General features: G+C 35.5%; 1 protein-coding gene across 1 annotated transcript in view; it reads left to right on the plus strand.

Moving 5' to 3' along the window:
* LOC110113601 (glutathione S-transferase T1-like) overlaps positions 1-22,524 on the plus strand; it is a 43,336-nt gene extending 20,812 nt beyond the window's left edge. The window contains exons 6-8 of the mRNA XM_020846241.2: positions 671-750; positions 15,591-15,796; positions 22,142-22,524. Of these exons, the coding sequence (XP_020701900.2) occupies positions 671-750; positions 15,591-15,796; positions 22,142-22,324 (469 nt within the window). The 3' untranslated portion in view covers positions 22,325-22,524. The remainder of the gene's footprint in view (positions 1-670; positions 751-15,590; positions 15,797-22,141) is intronic.
* The last annotated feature ends 308 nt before the right edge of the window (positions 22,525-22,832 follow it).

Below are 22,832 nucleotides of genomic sequence, written 5' to 3' on the forward strand. Positions count from 1 at the left end.
TTGAAAGGGTTTTTGGCAAGAGAATTTGAGATAAAAGACTTTAAAAATTAAAAAAATTTCTTGATATGAATGTGCATGATCAAAGCAAAGTATTATTATTTTTTAAGTGAAAAATATTCTTAATCTACTTAAAGAAACATGAATACTTTTATATAAGTTCGCAAAAACTCTAATGGACCAAATAAAGCAAATTGGATTCACTTCTAACATTTCGTTTATTAAAGAATGCACCAATTCCTAGTCAGCAAACTCATCTACCTCTATCTCAGTTGTTCCTAGAAAATTGTGCAAGGCTGAAAATGATAATTTAGGAATAATTAAAATTGAGGGGAGTTTTATTTACTTGCCTTTTGGCTGAAAATGAAGAAACAAAGGAAGAAGATTATTACTTTTTTGTCTGCAATAATTACCGACTCTTTGATAAACATAAGGATGATATCCTTGACAACATTTCCATTAAATGCTAACCATTTTGGCATGCTAACTTTGACCCATTATTTGATTTCGTTACACATTACGAATGCTACTTGCTCATAATTCATGAAATGAGAATTGGTTTTCTTGTAAATCTTCAATGCTAATTTTTTTTTCTTGTAAATCTTCAATGCTAATTTTTTCGGAACTTGCCACTTTTTATGATCCTCAGCTTTATTTCCCTTTTTCTGCAAAGGTATCCAGCTGATCTTTCGTCTAGGGCCAAAATCAACTCTATTTTGGACTGGCATCATTCAAACCTACGTCTTGGTTCAAGTATGTATGATCCAGTGCTTTATCTTATCATTTGCAATTATATTACGTTATTAATTGTTTCGAATATATGAATATCATATAAATAACTTCATAGATAGTGCTAAACAATATATTAGGTCCCTTAAAATTTTGTACAAAGGTTCAAGAAATTTCATTTGTTGTTCAATTAAATGGCATTACGTAGTTATGCAATCATTTCCACATAAAATTGCACATGCTCTTCTAATTAAATCACAATCATCTACGGTTGTTCTAATATTTTTGTTGGATTAAAATACTGCATCCATGTGCAATTCACGTCATTTGATACTTCTGAGGAATGAGGAATCAGTAACACAGTTTAAGATTGTTATTGAAAGAAAATTACTCTGTTGAATTAAATGAAATAAGGTGATTGTAATACATTTCCTTTCTTTTGTACCACTCTTCTGGGAAGTTCGGATTTTTATTTTTGGCTTCCTTAAAAGACTAAAATTATGGTAAAAGTTATTTAGACCTATGCAATCGTGCCTCCTGTTGTTGCTATTAGCTGGTCGGAAGCTAGTATCATGCATGCTTCCGCATCTCAAGTATCTTTTGTCAATTTTCATTTGGCATTTTGATAACAGAGTAGAATATGAGCAAATAATATGTCAGCCTAGTGAAATTCCATTAGTTACTCCTACCACTTCTTTTCCTTATGATGTTACCATCTGTGTTCCTTAGTTCTACTTATGAATATTTGTATTTAGAGATTGTTAATAACTCTTAACTCTGTCCAAACTTAAGATTCTATCCAACCATTAAAAAAGTGGACGAGGCATCCGCATTGAGTCGCGCCTCAAGTCGAGGCGGAAGTCATGCGTATCAGGGATTACGCCTCGAACCATTCAGCGAAGCCTACGATTTTTTCGCACTAGGCGTACGCATCAGAGCGTAACGCCTCGAGGCAGTACGAGGCACCGCCTTGAAATTTTTTCTTTGGTATATATGTAAATACGACGTAGCCGATTCGTGTTCGCGTATAGGATTAGGGCTTCCTGTGAGAATTGAAAGGCAAACTAGAGGTGAAGCCGTGAGGGAAAGAGATGAAGTTATGAGGGAAGGAGACGAGGCCGTGAGTGCAGGAGACGAAGTCGGAAGGAGACGACGCAGGAAACGAAGCCGAAAGCAATAACGGTTTCGAAAGCAGGAAACGAAGATGAAGTTGTGAGTGCAGGAAATGTTCAGGCCTCGGTTAGGTCGGAAGAGCAGGTGAGCGGTGTTGTGAGCCTTGACTTTGACGTGCAGTAACGAAAGGTTGAATAACTTCTGATTCAGCTTTCTTTCATTCGTCCGCTCAATACAAGCTCGGTACCGAGCCGGTACATGCTCGGTACAGAGCGGTACTGGCTCGGTACCGCTCAGTGTTGAGCATATACAACAAGCATAATTTTAAAATTACTCTTATAATAACAGGTCGAACCTCGCCAGGGGGCAGCGCCCCCTTGGACCCCCGGCAGACCGGTATATTGTTGTATTCAAGTTGTCTTATTATTGGTAGTACACATAATTATTAAAATCTGTCCTATTTGATGTTGATTATTTATTTCTATAAATTATTAGCATGACAAGTGGCACAAGAAGGAAAGATCCTGTATGGAAATATGGAGCTCAAGTTGAAGTGTCAGGCGAAGGTGCAAAAAAGGGATATGTTTATATGAAATGTAATTTCTGTGAGAATTATTTTGTATGTTATTATTGTTTCATTTTAGAGCTAATGAAATATTAACTGATTTAGGAGATGAAGAAAAAAATATTATAGATGAAGAAGAGTTTGAGGATGACTTTGACATTAATTATGAAGATTCTTCTGAAGACATTTAAAGTGATGATGAGCCTGCTTTGGGTCTTGATCTTAAGGAGATGTTTTATTTTTAAGTGAGTTTATTTTAAATCTTGTATACCAGTAATATTATCTTAAAACAAATATTCAAATTCATAGTTGACATAATATTTTATTATTTTTTGTTATTATTTATAATTTTAAATTAATTTATTTTAATCGTTTTGAGGCTTACGCCTCGATCCGCCTCGAGGCTTACGCCTCGCCTTGCTTAGTAAAAACGTCTCGATTCTCGATTTCGCCTTTTAAAACCTTGATTCTATGAGAAGATTACTTAATTTAGTGGATAAAATATGTATGTATGTTGGCTTTGAAAATTTGCATGCCGGGGAGAGTTTTGAGTATTTCGAGTGAAATTTCAAAATGTAAATTAGGTTGCAGATAAGACACTACTTAGATATTTTGACTTCATTTTGTGAGTACTTTATGATATGATTTTTTCTATAGGTGCGATCCCTTATAGTTAATTACCCCTCCGAACAACAAGAGAGAACTTTCGATTAAAGTTAGTCATCAAACGCCAAATGCTTAATGTGTAGTGCCAGCAAATTCTATTTATGGTTGAAATTTTATTATGATGAATTTAAAATAGATGGGGGGAAATGATTCAGGTGAACGAATTATTTAAGATGTATAAGACCCTAACATAACAACTATTAATATGAGTGCATTGCCATTGAAATGTGCATGTGATTGCATTTTGAGTTTATTATTGCTCACATTTTATCTACTTTGCGTATGTTGCAGATTCAATTGTAAATGTCATGAGATGGAATCTCTCATATGCATGTGACTTGCATTCCTTTTTTTATGAAATTTGCACTTTGCATTAATCAAAATAATGGAAAATACAAAAACATAGAACTATGTATGGTATTCTCTATCATTATCTTTCCTTAACATAGACAAAAAAGTTGAGGAAGGCTCCTATCAAGAACATCATCCCATATAAAATTCCCAAAAACAGCAAAATGGGCTGAGCAACAATGTTACTCTCCCTAGGAATAAAATGAGACAAAATCAGTTTGAAATCATTTAAAAAGGGAATGTTGAAGTCAGCGCTATAATGCATCTTGTTATGTTAGTGCATGGATCTTTGTAGCCATCTAATGGCATTTGCACTATCACCCTCTATAATAATTCCTTCCTTGTAATACATCCATTCTTGGATCACTTCTTTGATTGCAAGAGCAGTGTGGACTTTGGCCTGGGTTATATTCTAGTGTTTTATTTGTTTGCTAACAACAAGAACAAGTTGCCCTTCATGATTTCTAAAGATAGTACCAAGTTTAACACGATTTGAAACTTGTAAGGCCACATCAAAATTGATTTCAACCCAACCTGGAGGAGGAGTTTGGATGGTTACAATTCTCTGCACTGAATCATCGTGATGGTCATGCTGAGCCGGAAATGAATAAGCTCAAAACTGTCGCCGTCCACCTGATTAGTTTGGATGGTTACAATTTTCAGCACTTAATCATCACGAAAGCAGTTTTTAAGAGCTTCAATATCCCACTAGAGGTTATTTTCAAGGAAATCCACCACTTTGGTGTTCTCAATTTCATCAGCATTCAAAATGGTAGGCCAATTAACTAATTAGCTATCCAAAATCCAACTATCATACAACGTATCAATCTGCTGTCCATTCCAAATCATCCATCGAATGCTTGGCCGCAGAGCTTTTACACTATCCAGGATAATTTTCCATGCAGTATACACCCCATATCCTGTTAACTGAGTCCAAACATCCATCCCGTATTTGACAATTAAAATCATGCTCAGAAAGGAGGGCGGGTTCTGAAGCAGATCACAAGTGAGTCTGGCTCTCAACGGTCCCTACCAGGACGAGCTGGAGTGAAACCCAAGCCCACCCTATTGCAATGGTTGGCATAATTCCTCCCGGGCGACATAATGAAGCCCCATGCTATTCATATCCTTTTTTCAAAGAAAATGTCTTCCTAACTTCTCAACAACAGTAAAGACACCTTTAGGAACCAATGTGTGGGTCATTAAATACATAGGGAGAGATAGAAGAGATGATTTGATGAGGGTCGCACGAACAGCAAGAGAGAGATGCTTCTTTCCCCATATGTGAACCTTCTCGGTAGCAGTCTTGAGTAGTTTAGTTAAATCAGTAGCTGTAAGCTTACGCATAACCTCGACAGATGAAGGTACTCCAACACAGCGACTTTATGAAACCTTAATGCATTATAGATCTTCCACTTCTTCCAATTGGGGCAATGTTTGCTGAACAAAACTTGCCATTATTGATCTTTGTCCCGTCCGACTATAATAGTTCATTAAGATTTTACTAATACAATTAACCTTAGCAGTAGAGGTTTCTGCAAAGAATTAAAATATCATCAACATATAAAAGATGGGAAACACGATCGACATTGTATGCCACTTGAACTCCAAGGTGATTTCCATTTTATTTAAAGGCTTTAGATAACAATTTAGAGCATAAAATGAAAAGGTATGGAGATGGAGGGCGCCCTTGCCGGAGGCCACTTCTAGCATTAATCCATGAAGATCTGTTATCATTAATACAGAGAGAAAATCTGAGGCGGGAGACATATTGGAGGATCCACCCGATAAACCTATTAGAAAAACCCAGAATATTCATAACGTGTTGGAGGTGTCACAAGCCATGCTTTCATAGGCTTGTTCCATATCAATTTTGAGCACTATCAAACCAACATTCATGATTGAATGCTGAATCTTGTGCATAACCTCCTGGGCCAATATTCCATGGATGGAAATGGATCTCCCTGAAACAAAGGCACCTTGTTCTTCACTAATTACATCTTATAAAATAGGTTTCAAACGATCAAACCAAACCTTAGCCACCACCTTATAGATTGATTGACAAAGGCTGATCGTATAAATTTGAAGATTCATTTGCTTTGTTAGATTTTGGAATAAGTACAACTAAAGTATCCTTCCAATTCTCCGACATAATATTAGATTCAAAGAATTCAACAATAGTACAAATAACTTATTGTTTGACAATATCACAGTAAAATTTCAGGAAGGAAGAGGTGATTCCATCGATGCCTGACACTTGGTTATTGATCATACTATAAACGACATCCTTTATCTCCTTATTTGTTATGTTTTGATCAAGAGCAACCCGCAATTGCTCCCTAATCATATGTTCTGAATAGAACTTAGAAAAATTCTCTAAAGAAACATTCTTTTCTCTCCATTTCAATTTGAAAAATTGCCAAAATTCATCCTAAATGAGGCCCAAATCATCAAGGAGCTCAACAGACTAGCTTTTAACATGAATTATTCAATTATTCATGTCTACAAGCTGAAGCAACAATATGGAAGAACTCATTAATCCATCTAACTTTTGCCCTTTGTCTCCACCGAAAGGTAAGCCGCGCCTAAGTAGTTCTTAGATCAATAGTGTTCTTACGGAGTTGAGATTCCTTTTCAGCATTCAACCCTTGATCAGAGCCATCAATCAGTTGGTGTTCAGCCATTCTACGTTCCAGAGGTCTTCAGATTCTCCAATTCCCTCACCCTATTTCTACTCCAATGAAAAAGGGCATTAAGTGTCCGTTTGCACTTGCGTTGTAAAACTTCAGCCGGGGACCCAATGTTTTGCTTCCTCCAATTCTTCCAAACCATCTTCCATGTTGTTGGATAGGACATTCAAATGTGTTCAAAATGAATCCAACGAGAGGTTGTATGGCTAGCATTATTATTCAATCTCAATAAAATTGGACAGTGGCTAAAGACAGTCTAACTAGATGGTGAACAAAAGCCAAAGTTGCCACTTTCATGGCTTCAGAATTAATCAGGAAACGACCCAAGCGCACCCAAATTTTGTTGTTGCCATCTTTGTTGTTGCACAAAGTAAATTTTGATCCAGAAATGCCCATATCGTGGATGTCATTGGTCATCATGAATTCAGCCATTTCTTGAACACCATTCATCAGTTGAAGTCCCCACCAATGATTGTAGGCATCTCACAATTCATGATAGTGCTGATTGATTGCCAAAGGCCATGACGGATGTGATATTCTTTATTAGCATAAACAATAGCAATAGTGCATCTCTTGGAATTGGGCAGATCAAGATAGCCAATCAAACACTGTTCAAAAGCAAATTTGACTTCAAATTGGGTGACAACCCCTCTCCAAAGGGCCGTCAGCCTGCCTGATTTGCCATTAGCAGGATAAAGGTAGAACTCCCATCCATTGCCAATAAGTTTATCAACATCTTTCCTCTGATTTTCTTCAATTTTTGTTTCAATCAGTTCAACAAAATACACCTCATTGTCGCAAACAAAGTGATGCGGGTAGTTATCTGTCGTCTTCTTACGGGCTCTCTTACAATTCCAAAACAGTATAGAGGACATTAAATACCTGAAGGGGACGCATCTTCATCATCCAAATCATCCACCACCTCCTTCTTCTTCTTAGGTACTGCTCAATTTGTCTGAACTATTGGAGCTTATTTTCAAAATGATCCTTGGAGACCAATTCTTACTCTCATTGTGTTTAGATTGTTTAACACCATCTATAAATAGAAGGGGTTGTGTAATTCCAAGTTTAGCCTCCCTCCTTGTTGGCTTGAATTTATCTTTCAGCTTAGCTATTAGTGGGTTGCTGATAGCACCCAAATTAACTTGCTTTGGTGTCACCACCCCCAAATTGGATTCCACACCACTTTGTACCTTCTGTCGTGATCGATTTGCCATATTCATCGAGGGGGCACCAAAATCCAAGGCCCGTATTGATTTTCATCATCATCATGCTCAATCAATTTCCCACCCTCAGCCTCAAAGCTGGCTGCTTTCAGATTACTATTATGTCTTGATTGGTTGTTTTGATCACACTCACCTGATAAGTTTCTGAAGCCATTTTAGTTCTGATCATAGTATTAGAACTAGAAGCCTTATTCACGTTACTCATCACCTGATCTTGAGGGCTACCCATGGAAGAGCCAAACACTGACCAAGATGTGGTACCCTTGCTTTCTTGAAAGCCCACTTGCTTGCCCATTCGTGAAAGACCACCAGCAAGAGGTGCATTCTTTTGGGCCACTCGAGAAGGACATTGCACATTTTTATGGCCAATTTTTCCACATTTAAAATATAGGAGTGAGATCCTCTCATGCTCCACCTTTTGAAAGAAGTAGCCATTTAACCTGTTAATCCATACTCCTGTCCGAACTTTCTTAGCAAGGTCCAACATAACACAGACACTAGCAAACTCTTGTCAACCTCGCTTGCCCGTTTGGGTGTCAATCCATAAAGTTATTCCAATCATAGAGGCAATTCTAGTAATGTTCCTCAGATCCCAATATTGTAACGACAATTGAGGAAGCTGAATCCACACCAGTGAGGGTAATCCTTCCAAAGAAATTTGAGAGAAGTTTGGTATCCATCTGTCAAGCCCGATGATATTCCCCCCAATGAATCAAGGCCCTCCATAGAATCAAAACCACAAGCAAAACAATCTTCTCCATTGGTGGATAATTGAAACTCACCTAAGCGTCCCCACTGACGTCCTAATTCTGAGTTCAAGAAGAAAGGAAATTTGATACCTAGAATCTTCCCCACGGCAGCCCGGTCCAGTAGCTGGATGTTCTTCCTAACCGACTCCATGTGAAGCTCCATGGTTATCCCATCATTTGTAATTGATGTTAGATCCACCATTTGCAAATTCTGAATATGGTCAAGTCTCTTCCAAGCATTGGCTGATCTGTTTGGTGCACCACCCCATTTCCCCATCCTTATTTTGAACACTCGAAGTATGATTGTCTGAAGCAACTGAGGCATTCAATAGGGTATCTTCAGTGTTTTGCATACTTGTGGGCAATTCAATACCATTTAGATCAGCTCCATTCACACCTGCATGGATTTCATCTCCCTTTAGACATACATTGGTTTTTCGACATACATCCATATTACAATGTCCAGATTTGATATCTGTTAGGTTAGAGATGCATTCACAAACCTCCATTGAATTGGATTTTCGTAAAGGGGCCTTGGACATTAACTCGTTTGCTCCATTCAACCCGCAATCAGCATGACCATCCCCTCAACGATTTCAATCTCCATAGATGAAATTCCTTAGAGAATGTCGGATTATGGATAATAGTAAACTTTGCATCCTACATCTCACTAATATCCTTACATGAATTGGCTAAAGATGACCCCATCTTGATTTTGCCAATATTAGCTGCAGCATTCCCCCCTTTGCAACTGACCCAACCCAGTGCCAGAATTCAAAGATTTCCCATCCATATGTTGTTCACCAAATTCGTCCACCATCTTTTTCACAAATGCCTGGAGCTTCCCCTTCATCTTGACGGATTTGCTTTTGCTAGGAGATCAAACCTCTTCAGTGTTCTTTAAACCTCCCGATCCAACACTTAACCTACTTCTATCGGCATCACCATCACTAGTTGAAACACCGCTTCCACCCCCGTTGGAGCGAGGAGGTGACCTACAATCAGCCCCGCCATTCCCAAACCTTCTCACTCAAGAAATCAAGAAGAGAGAGGGGGGATAAAGAGGGAGAGGGGGGATAGAGAGAGAGAGAGAGAACGAAGGTATTGATCACTCGACTTGCTTTCTACTTAGGTGTGGCCTATAGGGAGTCATTCTTCTATCCATGAATAAGAGCTCGTTGAAATTCATTTTCATGCCAAGTTCAATTTATTGAGCATATTCTGAAAGGTTTTGAGTATTCAGGAGTGTTCCTTAGTTCAATCAAGTGAGGTTATGTGAGAACTAGTGCGAACTTCCAAGTTTATCAAAAGTTCTATGTAAGACCTTTTTTAGCCTAGTATATGTGTTTAATTCTGGTTATCTATGCGTACTACATTTTTTTTTCTTGATATTTTATTTTATTTTTTACATTTAACTATTATATTTTCATTTTTAATTGCACTATTAAGTCTAGAAGGCATTTTAATTTTATTTTTTGTTAGTTTATTTAAAATTTCGGCAGCCTCCTGACGTTTCTCTTATGTCCGAGATGTTGGGTCTTTCCACCATACATAAAAAAGTGTGCATTGTCAGTGTTTTGCAACACCACGACCAGGGAGTCTTCTATCCAATTGTGCTTTAAAAAATGCACATGGGTCTTCATGTATCTATTTGAAGATTGGCATATTTCTGGTCCATGTTGGAGCAAAACACACAAGTACTTAAATTTTAATTTTCCCACCATGCTAAAAAAGCATGCACAAGGCTTACTCAGTGTGTGGCAAGCTTTGGCGACATAATTTCCCAAGAAAAGTGCCTTTGTGGCAATTGTGATTTTGAAGGTTTTAAGCTTTATTGCATTTTGTATCTATGCGTGAGGTTATGTCGATGAGGTGAGGCAATGAAATTGAATGAATAAAAAATCTTCTTATTTTTGTTAACTATTTTTTTTTCCTTTCTTTCCTTTTTCTTTCTTTTTTTCTATTTCTTCTTTTTTTAGAGAGGGAAAGAGGGAGAAAGAAAAGGATAGAGAAAAAGAGAAAGAGAGAGAGTGAGAGAAAGAGTGATGGGGAGAGAGAGCGAGATATAGAAATGAAGTGAGAGAGTGGGAGATAAAAAGAGAAAGAGTGAGGAGTAGAGCTTGAAATAGAAGGATAGAAGAGACCAAGAAAGAAAGATATATATAGGAAGAGAGAAAAGGAGAAAGAGGGAAAGAGAAAGAGAGAGAGTGAGGGAGAATGCGAGAGAAGAGGGGCTGTAACAATCCAAGATATGAAAAAATATTTTAAAATTTAAAGGGAGAAAGGAGAGGGAGGAGAAAGAATGCTGAGTTTTGGTGGTTTTCATGCATTGTTTCAGTTAGCATAAGTTTTCTAATCGTTGTAAGTAACCCGAATCTCATTTTAGTTTTCAATGATTTTGAGTTTGACAAATTTAATCTCCTAAATCGAGAAAATATATTTTCTGGTGATTTATTGTACTTTTACGGTGTAACTTTTCGCATATGATAGATACAGACTTATGGGCATTTTTACTATAATATTATTAAATTTTATCAGATAAAATGAAAGTTATGATTTTTTGATGCCATCTATTATTATATAATTTTTATGATTTTATATTTAGCATTTCATATTGTATTTCATGCTTGCAAGGGAGATTGATACAACTAATATGAATTAAATGTAGTATTTTTATGTAAGAAAGAAAGGATGGTTGTTAACACTATAATTAATTTGAGTTGGTGTATAAAACATAATATCCTACATAGGAGGGTGGGCCGATAGGCTTTTATTTAAAGATGGTTTATGATGTTATCCCAGTTCTAGCATGTAATTGATAAAGATGACAACTCTTAATGATTTACTAAAAGCCACTTGAAATGATAAAACAATAAAGATGCTATAATGATAATGATAATGATAATGATGAATACAAATGAAGGAATAAAAAATACTATTTAAAGTTGGATCTGCCTTGTTGAATCCTATATTGATGCAATTCATACATTGATAACATTTATAGTATTGATAGCACTGTTAGATAGATACAAAAATGTGTATGCATTACATGTACTGATTTCATAATAAATAATTGATAAGATATATATGACTGATAACTTTGATAATATTGACATCTGCATGTTCGTGCTATAGTACTGATTTATTGATTTTTTATGTATTTATGTTTTTGCATATTTCATTGATTTATGGATTTCAACATGATGTTTCTCACTTGTTATTAATCATATTGAATCATTCTAGGGATAACTAATCATTGATTATATTCAATGCTACTAATTCAATTGATTGAGATGAGCATGCATATTGATTTCTTAGATCTTGCATTCAATGTCTTAGTGAGAATTGGATTTTGCTGGGCTTATTAAGCTCATATGTGGTTTTATGATTTCAGGATAGGGAAGGGGTTATAACCGTGTGGAGTGAGACTGATTGAGATCCTCAGGTTCTTTTGATTTCATTATGTATATTCTTTAATTCTTTTATAGTCAGGAGCTATTAATAGATTAGTGATTGTTTGTGATCTCTTGGTTATTGTAGATATAATTTTGATGAATGAATATAGTAAAATATTTCTTGGTGTATGATATTTAATTGCTTTTGATAGAATTTGTACGGAGTACAAGAGTTGTACTATGGGTGTACAATAGAGTTCTACTGGCTATGCCGAGTGCATGTGCCTTTAGATGTGTTATATATAAAAGACTTAACTTTGGCTGAGATAAATAAAAGACTTGTCTGACCAAGAGAGGAATGTCTATGGTTTCCCTTGCCAAGGAGGGCGGCTTCCTTGAGGATATGGCTGGAGGTGGTCCGTTGCACTCCAGCGACCAACTCCTTCCGAGCTCTTGTGCGAGTCCCTCGAATGAACTATCATGAGGAGAGAAAATCTCCTTTTGCATGACCCGAACGTGACTATAAGATACCTGTGAGATGGTACTTGCAGAAGCAGTCATGGGTGTACATGTAAGGTTCGGGTTGATTGAATTTGAGTGGAGTTAATTTCAGGTCGAACCTAAACCCGATACGTTAACCTATTTTGACACCCTTACTCAAAGGTATTTCATTCAAAGTGGTGAAGAATACCTTACTTTTTAATGTGTTATTAATATCAAGAAGTGAAACAACCAACTCAAAACAAACATCATGGTCAATGGAATCCGTCATTCTTTTTGTATAAATTCAATTGAGGAATTTTGAGTTTTGATACAGGCTTGGCCTCAAAAAAATCTCTTTAGAAGCCATTCGTAAGCGGCGACTTTCTCTTTTTTATTCTCTTCCCTCTTGATGAAGATTCGAAGTTGATTCCTCACTTTTAGGATAATGTCTCATCAGTTATTGTAGTAGATGCTAAAGCTCTAACTCAAAAAAGTTTCCTTTTCCTTACTAGGGATACTTAGGCATTTCCACTCTAGGAGTGGTTTTCAAAATCCTCGCTAGTGCACTCTGGAATTCAATAAGTTGACGAACTGTCACAAATTCTTGGGTTTCCATGTTAACAACTTCATCTCCACCTATTTAATGTTATGCTTTTTCATATAATACTCTTATAGTTCCTAGCAATCTCCATACTTATCACATCTTTTAGGATATTGAATCTAAAATTGTTCATGAATCGCACCTAATATACCGAGAATATTAAGTAAGGAAAAGAATAATAAAGTTCAAAGAGAATAAAATTCTCTGAGTAAGATGTGACGACCGATTCTTCCGGCCGGTTCAACTGAACTGGCCAGCTCACCCTTTTAATACCCACGAACAGAAGAGTCGCGGAACAGAGCCGTTCGCGCGAACAAAGAAACGGGCGGACGATCGAGGGCTTCGTGGGAGAGCGAGGTAAGTTTCGTTTTCCAATTTTAGCGAATAATCTTCTTCGATGAAAAGAATTGATCATTCCTTTTCTTTCTCACAGTTAAAGAAGTGCTATTTTGGGATAATTTGCATTGAGAGGGAAGAAACGATCGAGAAAAAAATAAGGAAAAAGGTTTGTTGAATTTATTTTGGATTTTCCTATAAATTTCTTCTCCTACTTCGTTTAAAGTGAGCGGTATATTTCTTGAAGGATAGGGAAGAGATTGTAACGAAAAAAAGGAAATTGGGAGAGAAGGGATTTTGTGAGTTTGAGAAATTCTCAATTGTAAGTGAATTATTAATACTTGTTAGTTATGGTCATCTACTTGAGACGATTTCTTGTGGACCAGCGAGTCTAAGACCGAGTACATAGAATAATGATTTGAACTCGTTTGATTTAGCTTGAACTAGGTCAACTTAACTTAAACTTACTTTCTTAGAAGTTTGGGTGTGCACAATTTACTTTTTTTCGTTCCTTTTTTATGATGGTAGTTTTCTTTCCTCATGTAACCTTTTCAATGACTGTTTGTAAAATTTCTTCGTTTAAAAGTAAAAATTGATACAAGAATAGAAAGATATTTCCAAGGAGTCTTAAATTTTTCTTAGCTTTCCTATTCTCTTATTGTTTAAACATTTTCTAAACTGTTAAAAAATTTAAACTTATGATTGTTTTGCTTGTACAATGTATTAAATGATTCCTGTCATCATTATTCGACAAGTTTTACGTAGGTTGTCGACTACCTAACGCAACCCTCAACTTTTCTCATCCAGGACTTGGGACCTGACAACGGAAATATTGTTAGAGAATATTATAAATGACTTTTTTTATTAGATTTAAATGAGAATTTGACTCTTAACATGACAGAATAGAGAAAAAAGATTCATATAGTCGACCCCACGTAGTGGGATAAAAGCTTGATGTTATTATTATATTGTTTTGCTTGTACATCTTGATGATATCTCTGTTAATAATTGATGCACTTGAATTGATGACTCCATGGAAAACAGATACCTTTGCTATGAACACTGTCCTAGCACCAGTATTTGGACGAACGTTGAATCCTCAATCTGCGCCGTACTCGTGCACGAAAAAGGAAAAGGAAATTTCTATGGAAATGGGAAAAGGAAATCAAATGGAAAAGGTTGTACCTTCGAGTACTTTGAGACGGTGCTCCTGTGCAAATCAAATGGGAAAAGAAAATGTAGATGAAAAATTAAAGATAACAATTATTTCAAAATGATTAAAATGAAAATATCCAAAAAAGTATAAGTTAATGAAATGAAAGAAAAAAAATAAGGTTAAAAAAGGATAAAAGACATCTTAATTAATTAATTATAATGATTAATTTATATAATTCCCATTGAGTTTACTTAGTAAACTCAACCCACGAGTTTAAATGTTTCAGGTAAGTTCCTAAAGACGTAATGGCTGAAAGAGAAGAACATATTTACAGAAGGCGACGTGCAAATGACAACAGGTAATTTTTCTCGTGCTTAGTGGCTCTTTAGTACAAATGAAGTAGTATTGTTTGAGAAATTTTATTGTCCGACGGGTCGTGACAAAAGTGGTATCAAAGCCCAATTAAGATCTGAATCATACTGAAAGAGCCATTAAGATGATTACAAATGATTATAAGTTTAAATGTTTATGTTATGATCAACATGAACCAAAATGAATATGAAGAAGATGAAGAAGTGGAAAGAACACACCCAATGTTCTTGTTAATTCTGATGCATTGGCTCAAATGATGACAACTGTGACTCAGCTAATTCAAGATTCAAGAAATCAACCATCGGGGAGTAGTAGTGGTGGTGGGATGATTATGGACAAATATCTGAAATTATTTCAAGATATGAGACCACCATTATTCAATAGTCTCTAGGGCCGACTTCATAGATAGTAGCTACTAGGATTGACTGTATCAGCTTTACTCCCAGATTGGGACAAGTTATTGGGTTATGGTCATCTACTTGAGACGATTTCTTGTGGACCAGCGAGTCTAAGACCGAGTACATAGAATAATGATTTGAACTCGTTTGATTTAGCTTGAACTAGGTCAACTTAACTTAAACTTACTTTCTTAGAAGTTTGGGTGTGCACAATTTACTTTTTTTCGTTCCTTTTTTATGATGGTAGTTTTCTTTCCTCATGTAACCTTTTCAATGACTGTTTGTAAAATTTCTTCGTTTAAAAGTAAAAATTGATACAAGAATAGAAAGATATTTCCAAGGAGTCTTAAATTTTGCTTAGCTTTCCTATTCTCTTATTGTTTAAACATTTTCTAAACTGTTAAAAAATTTAAACTTATGATTGTTTTGCTTGTACAATGTATTAAATGATTCCTGTCATCATTATTCGACAAGTTTTACGTAGGTTGTCGACTACCTAACGCAACCCTCAACTTTTCTCATCCAGGACTTGGGACCTGACAATGTAAGTATTGTTAGAGAATATTATAAATGACTTTTTTTATTAGATTTAAATGAGAATTTGACTCTTAACATGACAGAATAGAGAAAAAAGATTCATATAGTCGACCCCACGTAGTGAGATAAAAGCTTGATGTTATTGTTATATTGTTTTGCTTGTACATCTTGATGATATCTCTGTTAATAATTGATGCACTTGAATTGATGACTCCATGGAAAACAGATACCTTTGCTATGAACACTGTCCTAGCACCAGTATTTGGACGAACGTTGAATCCTCAATCTGCAATGGAAGCTGAGAAACTTTTAACATCTTCACTCTCAAATATTGAATCCATTTGGCTTAAAGGAGATGCGAAATTCTTATTGGGAAATCTTGGTCCATCTATTGCAGATCTTAGCCTCGCCTGTGAAATTATGCAATCTGAGGTAAAAATATCAAAATCATCTTTGCTATTATCATTGCTTATTGTTGTCTTGCCATCTTTATTACTCTTTCACTACTCCTAGTAATTAATCAATACAAAATTATGCCAACTTTTGTGTACGGTTTTTTCATATGATCTGTTCGGGTAACTATTTCAGTAGCTGGAGAGAGGGAGTAAATGGCTTATTGGCTAACTTTTATAAGCCAATAGTCTGTATTGCTGCACGAGCCACAACAATGTGCAGAACTAAAAGAGATTTCTTCTATTTTTCTAAAAACATCAGCATTTTGCTTGTCGCCAACTTGTGATTTTATTTTATTTTCAATTGTTGCTTTGTTAAATTCCTGGAAAATATTCGTTATCTGATTGTCATTTACTTGTCAACAAAAATTTTTTTTAGCGAATGCCCATCTATTGAAATTTGATTATATGGTGAATGAAGTATGTTGTCATTTTGTTGCCACTTAGCTCAAGCAGAGTATTACAAGAAAACAGAAATTTTCCACAACTCCAATTAACTAACTGTGGGGATGAAAATAAGTTCATCCCAAATGGGAGGTTGAGTTTCATCAGGTTGAAAGAGAAGGGACATTCAAAGTAAATATGCTTGATAGTTTTATTCTCCAAGTTGCAAAACTTATATGGATGAAAATCCATAATATTCCTTCTTTTCTAGAGCATTTGCAGTTTAGGAATCCTTAAAGTTTCCTGATGCAGCCTCGATGTATTTAGCCACCAATTGCTCGTTTGGCTGGATAGCCAACCATGCGGACAAGAAAAATGAAACCACTTGATCGAGATTCAAGCTGCAATTTTGTTGGAATTCAAAAGTGGCTTACATCATTAAGTACTCATGTCAAACTAATTATTATAATTTATAAGGTCATTGGATTTGCCAATGTTTTAAAAACATTTAAGACCTTATAAGGATGATAGCTTTGAATAAGGTAAATTAAAATCCTGTTAAAAGAATATAGGCACCCGCATGGTGGGATAAATGCTGGTTGTTGTTGTTGTTAAAAGAATATAGGCTATAATTTACATTAGCTTAATATGTTTAACATGTACATGACCAAAACCTAAAAAAGTTCAATCCCTCGTCAATGCAGCGTGTTATGAAGTACAAGTATCATTAAGATGGGGTCTACATCATCTTTATTGCAATCTTTTTCGAACTACTCTTGACTGCTCGTTTTAAGTCCGCTGATGGGGGATCTTTGATTATTCCTACGACATATGGGTTTGTGGATTGGTATTCTGTGTGTGCATGTATTTGTGCTTCATCACAAAACTTCTTAGAAAAAAATTTACAACCCGTCAATTATAATCTTACTATGTACTTGCTAGGCTAGCATTTCACTTGAGGGGAAATTGAGAGCCGAGATTTAATAATTGATGAAGGGTATAGAAGTATGATAGGCATGTGCGAGATTTAAAAAAAAAAAAAAAAAAACTCCTAACAGTGCAAAGATTCGTGCAACCAATAGAAGCAACTTGAGTATTAAATTGCAGTACAACAGGGGCAACGAGAAATCATCATAGTAGAATTAATCAATATAGTATTAGAAAGAGCATTTTCCTATATTAAAATGTTGGTGGGAGCTTGTTAGCCAGTTAGCTCCGTAAGATTCTTTCCCCAAAAGGGTCATAAAGTAAAGGGAATGTGTTGGAAAAATTTGAACTTATTGACAATGGTAGATAGCTTTTTCCATATGTGGAATAAATAAGAGATAGGTCTGAGCCAAATTTTAGTACACCTACACTTTCACTAGTGTTCAAGTGTATCCATAGAGCAAATTAAATTCCAATTAAGTCTAACCTTGTTAGCAGAATTCACGACTGATAGGGATGGAATCCTAAGTTATCTTTAGGCATTTTGAAATGTGTTAGCTTAAGAGTTTGGATGAATTTTTTAGATGATATAACTTGGAACAAAATGGCATTACTCAAAAAGCAATTAGATTCCACGTCAAGAATTTGATAAGTTGAAATTTGATAACAAATGAAAGTCTTTTCCTTTGAACTATTGAAGGAGAATCCAAATTTTATTAAGTGAACATTGATAATTAGATAACCTTGATCGAGTACATGATAGAAGAATGCTGAGATATTTGGATTACTAATGTCATAGTCTAGGCAACTACTAGGAGAAGCAAGGTATCTTAAGTTCTTAATTAGGAGATTTTTCCTAATTGATGATAGCATATTTGGAGGCTGATTTGGGGGCCGATTTAGAGGGGATTAATTAAGAAATATTTTCTAATTGAAGAATGTATATTTGAGGGCTGATTTGGAGGGGATTAATTAGGAGATATTACCTAATTAAAGAGGGAAGATTTGGGGGCTGATTTGAAGGGGAAATAATTAAGGAAATAGGAAAATTTTGGGAGGGAATTGGTGGAGGGCTGTTTGGGTATTTGCTATTTATTGTTTGCTTCAAGTAAGAGATTTTGCTAGGGTTAGGGGAGGCCATTTTTGCTGAAATTGTAGTGTTTTTAGGGATCTTTTGGCTCTAGCAGCATAAAGATTTGGGAGAGCCGGATCCTCCTCTCCACTTGAAGATCAAACTGAATCTTGTCTTTTATAATCCAATAAAAAGTGTTCTTGAGTGTTATTCTTCTTTGTTTACTTGTTATCGATTTCTGTTTTGCTGAAATTATAAATTCAGCCAAGAAATTTCACAGATTCTGCATCTACTTCCTTTCAAATTAGTATCAAAGTTGTTCAATCTGGGCACCCATGGCTGAAAGAAAAGGAGATCAAACAATTGAAATCAGATTGTGTCGAAAAGATTTCAGATTTCAAAAAGCTATTTTTCAGCCATCAATGAGAAGATTGATGAGAAGTTTGCCATCATAGAGGAGATGAAAGAGATGATGAGAAAGATGCTCGAGTTTCAAACCAAATGGTGTCGTCGGAGGCAGGGGGAGCCACCAATGACCAAGGGAGGGGAGGGAACCCTAATCCGGTAAGGAGAGGGAAAGATCATGAGGTCGAAATATTGGGGGAAGAAGAGAAGATGCCATCTTTGGAGCCACTTCCAAAGAGAGGAAAGGGTAAAGGACTGAGACTTTTAGTGGAGCTGCATAATTGGAAGGAGAAAAAGATGGGGAGAAGAAAGAAGCACCAAACATGATTCTACCTTCCCTACAATAGTATCGAGGGGTGTTCCAGCAAGTTCAAGGGTTGAATCACTCGCAAAAACTCAAGCATGTTATCATCTTGAAGGAAGGAGTCCCACCCATCATTGTTCATTTATACCATCATCCCTAAATCCAGAACGAACAGATTAAGAGATTAATCAAGGAGATGCTTAAGGCAGGGGCAGGGATCATTCGACCAAGTGTCAGTCCATTTTTCAATTCAGTGCTATTAGTCAAGTGCTTCAGTAGTAGTTTCATTCATTCCACCTTGAGGACAAGATGGCACTTTGAGAGGGTAGTATTAATGGACCAGTAGATTTGATTGAGAGGGAATTAAGAAATTTTATAATCTAGGAAGGTTTTTAGTCAACTAGAATTAATTAGGAGATGTTTCCTAATTGAAGATAACCTATTTTGGGGCGGATTTAGAGGGGATTAATTAGGAAATATTTTCTAATTCAAGAGAGCAAATTTGAGGGCTGATTTGGAGGACATTAATTAAGAGATGTTGCCTAATTGAGGGGGGTTGATTTGGAGGGGGAATAATTAAGGAAATATGGTAGATTTAGGAGGGAATTGGGGGAAAGCTGTTTGGGTATTTGTTGTTTATTATTTTCTTTAAGTAAAATATTTTACTAGGGTTAGGGGAGGGCTTTTTTGCTTAAATTGTAGTGTTTTAGGATGCTTTGAGCTCTAACAACGTCTAGAGATTTTGGAGAGCCAGATCTTCCTCTCCAATTGAAGATTCAACTGTATCTTGTCTTTTCTTTTATATATAATCCAATAAAAAGGATTCTTGAGTGTTATTCTTCTTCGTTTACTTGTTATTGATTTCTTTTTTGCTGAAATTGTAAGTTCAACCAAGGAATTTCACAAAGTTTGCATCCACTTTCTATTAGTTGACCGCCCTTTTTCGTACATACATTTTGGGTGTATATAGAGCTAAGAGTAGAAGTTGTGTAGGCACTTTTGGGTATATAAATATTCTTTGATGTTTAGTAAGCTCTGTATTTTATTTGATGTGTTTAAATATGTTTGAATTTGCTTCCAATTATGAAATATTGATTCTAGTCTTAAGTTTTGAAAAACTTAAGATTTTGGGAGAATTTGGATTGACTATTTCCTACTCACTTGGTCCTAATAGAAGTGTTTCAGGATGAGTGCTAGTAAGAGATAGGTCTATTCATATTCATCCTTTTTGTTATACTCTAGATTGACCATAGGGGGTCAAAATAAGATGTGGCAGTGTGTAGGAGTGAATAATGAATGGAGTGCCATAAAACCCTGAGTTCATGATGGTGCATTAAGAAGCTTGTTTAAAGGGATAAGGTTTCCATCCACTTTGTTAGATTTGAATATGTTGTAGTTGAAATCCCCCGTAATGATCTACTAATCTCAAAGAGATCCAACAATGTTGTCGATGGCATGCCTTATACTTTTCCTATCACCATTAGAGTTTGTTGCATATATCATAGTAAGGAGAAAGGAGTGAGAGCCACCACAGGTCACTCTACCATGAATCAATTGTTGGTGAATGAGAACAGGGGTAAAATAGACATGTAGTTGTCTCCTCTGATTCAAATTCTGCCACTATTGTATATGAAAATTAACTTTATTATTGAAGCTCTTAAGGTTTTGATAAATCCATGATCGTTATTTTTGGATGCTTGGATTCTAGTCTCCAAAAAATAAATAAGGTCAAGATTGTGGGAATGCCCCAGAACTCTTATTCGTGCACCTTATCAATCCCATTGATACCCCACAGTTCCCAAGTAGCTAGTGTCCGGTATTACATGGGTGATGGTGGTATTATACGGATGAGGTTAGGTGTATACCGGTTATAATTGTCCCTGCATAGATGCGTGCAGAGTTAAGCTCACTTTCCCCTCACTTGGCCTTATCACATTCTCCTGTGGCTGAAATACTTGTCTTGTTATTTATCTTTACAAGCCTGATTTAATGTTTTACTTCTTTCATTACTTTTATATTTATATACGTTGTGAGTTCCCATGCAACAGTCAACCAACTACTACATTGCATGTCCATGCCGTAGTTTATCATTTCCCTTATCAACTCCTCAAGCAACCAATGTAGTACACGTAGCTCATAGAAGCCTCAATGGCAAAGACTTTCTAATCCCTCAGTAATCACATCCAACTCAAAATTGCTTCAACCATTTCGCCCATGCTTGCAGCAATAATAAAATTGGCTTAATGAGTTGAAGAAATTTAAAAAAATGATAAGAGAGAGAAGAGTTTTGAAGTTTAAAACTACCTTTTATGCTTTCTAAAAGTGCATAAAATCCCCAACATCAATACATTATTTGAAGAGCATACCTTGGTAAGAAACTTTTTTATTTACAGAACTACCATAAGACCGTTTTAAATAATTTAATTACCACAAACTGTATTTTATTATCAAAATGAGAAAACAGAATGATAGAGCTTTTATAAAATGACATGCAGAGCCGCGGCTCAAATGAAAATACAAAATCACATTTTCTTTATACGTTTATGGAAATTTTAGTTGTATTAATTATTCCCATTGAAAGATGGTTATCAAAATTTCTCTGAATATCCGGGATGTTATATTTGACTTAGGATTCATTTGGGATAGCTTTCTTAATGTTTTTTAAAGCAGAGTTTTAGTAAAAAAAATTTTTGAATTAGAATTTTTGTACTAAAAATTCATTTTAGAAAGTAATGAGAAAGTTGTCCCAAATGAAGCCTTAGACTTTGTTTAGGACGGCTTTCTTATTGCTTCTGAAGCAGTTTTTTAGTTAAAATTTTTAATTTATGTACTAAAAAAATTGATTTAATAAGCAGTAAGAAAGCCGTCGTAAACGATGCCTTTCATTTAGGACGGCTTTCTTACTGCTTCTTAATGCTCTGCTTTCTAGTACAAAAATTTTAATTTTTTACTAAAAAGCTGCTTTAATAAGCCATAAAAAATCATCCCAAATAAAGCCTTAGCAATGTTATATTTTACCTTTCAATGTGTTGCATTTTAATGGAATCGATACATCGAATACTTCAACTTTAAAGTTAAAGCGTATTAGTTCCTTTCACGTGTGTATATCCATGCTGCAATTGTATTTTTTAGAACACAGATTTTTGTTATTTGTGAAAATTAAAAGCTAGTATGAAGATCCTTTGCTATTGACACCTCATCTCTCTATTTCACAATTTTCACTCTTACATTAGCTTTGGTACGACAAAGATCGTGAGAGAATACTTGGACCTCATCCGAAGATATTGCGATGGGTTGAGAATGTGAAGAATGCAACTGATCCTTATTTTGAGGAAGTTCACGGTGTGCTTTACAGAACGAAGGCAATGTTACACAGCCCGCAAAGCCCAGCTAGTAAAAATTTTTCAAAACTTTGATGAACTTGGTTGATATGTTGTTTCCATGGACCATTGGTGCTACAGTCATCTGTCAGTCGTGTATTGTAGGAGGTAAGATCATTTATTTCCCTGTTTGAAATTACTAAGGTAATTCTGTTCTAATTGTTATACTGCTAGCATGCGACTTGTCACACCTAAATAATTTTTATTTTATGACATTGCAAGATTTTTACACGAAACTGATTCCTGTCATTCATTTTTTTAATTACAAATTGTAGAATCAAGCGTTCAAGATTATTCATTCTGTTGGATAACGTGATGCGCATCCATGTAAACACAAAAAAAGGTGTAGAATTAGAATTGTTTTGTGCTGGAACACTTGTTGTGATAAAAAAAATAAAGAGTTTAATATTCTAGCTTTTCATGTCTGGCAATATAAGAGAGGAGTGAATGAATTATAAGAGATATCAAAAATTTTAAGTAGAAAAATCACGGGGTTTGATCCAACTAAAATAATTTCAGTAGTATTTGTATTTAATTATAAGCA

Source organism: Dendrobium catenatum, unplaced genomic scaffold (genome assembly GCF_001605985.2).
Source record: "Dendrobium catenatum unplaced genomic scaffold, ASM160598v2 fragScaff_scaffold_621, whole genome shotgun sequence".
In the NCBI taxonomy this organism is placed as follows: Eukaryota; Viridiplantae; Streptophyta; class Magnoliopsida; order Asparagales; family Orchidaceae; genus Dendrobium; species Dendrobium catenatum.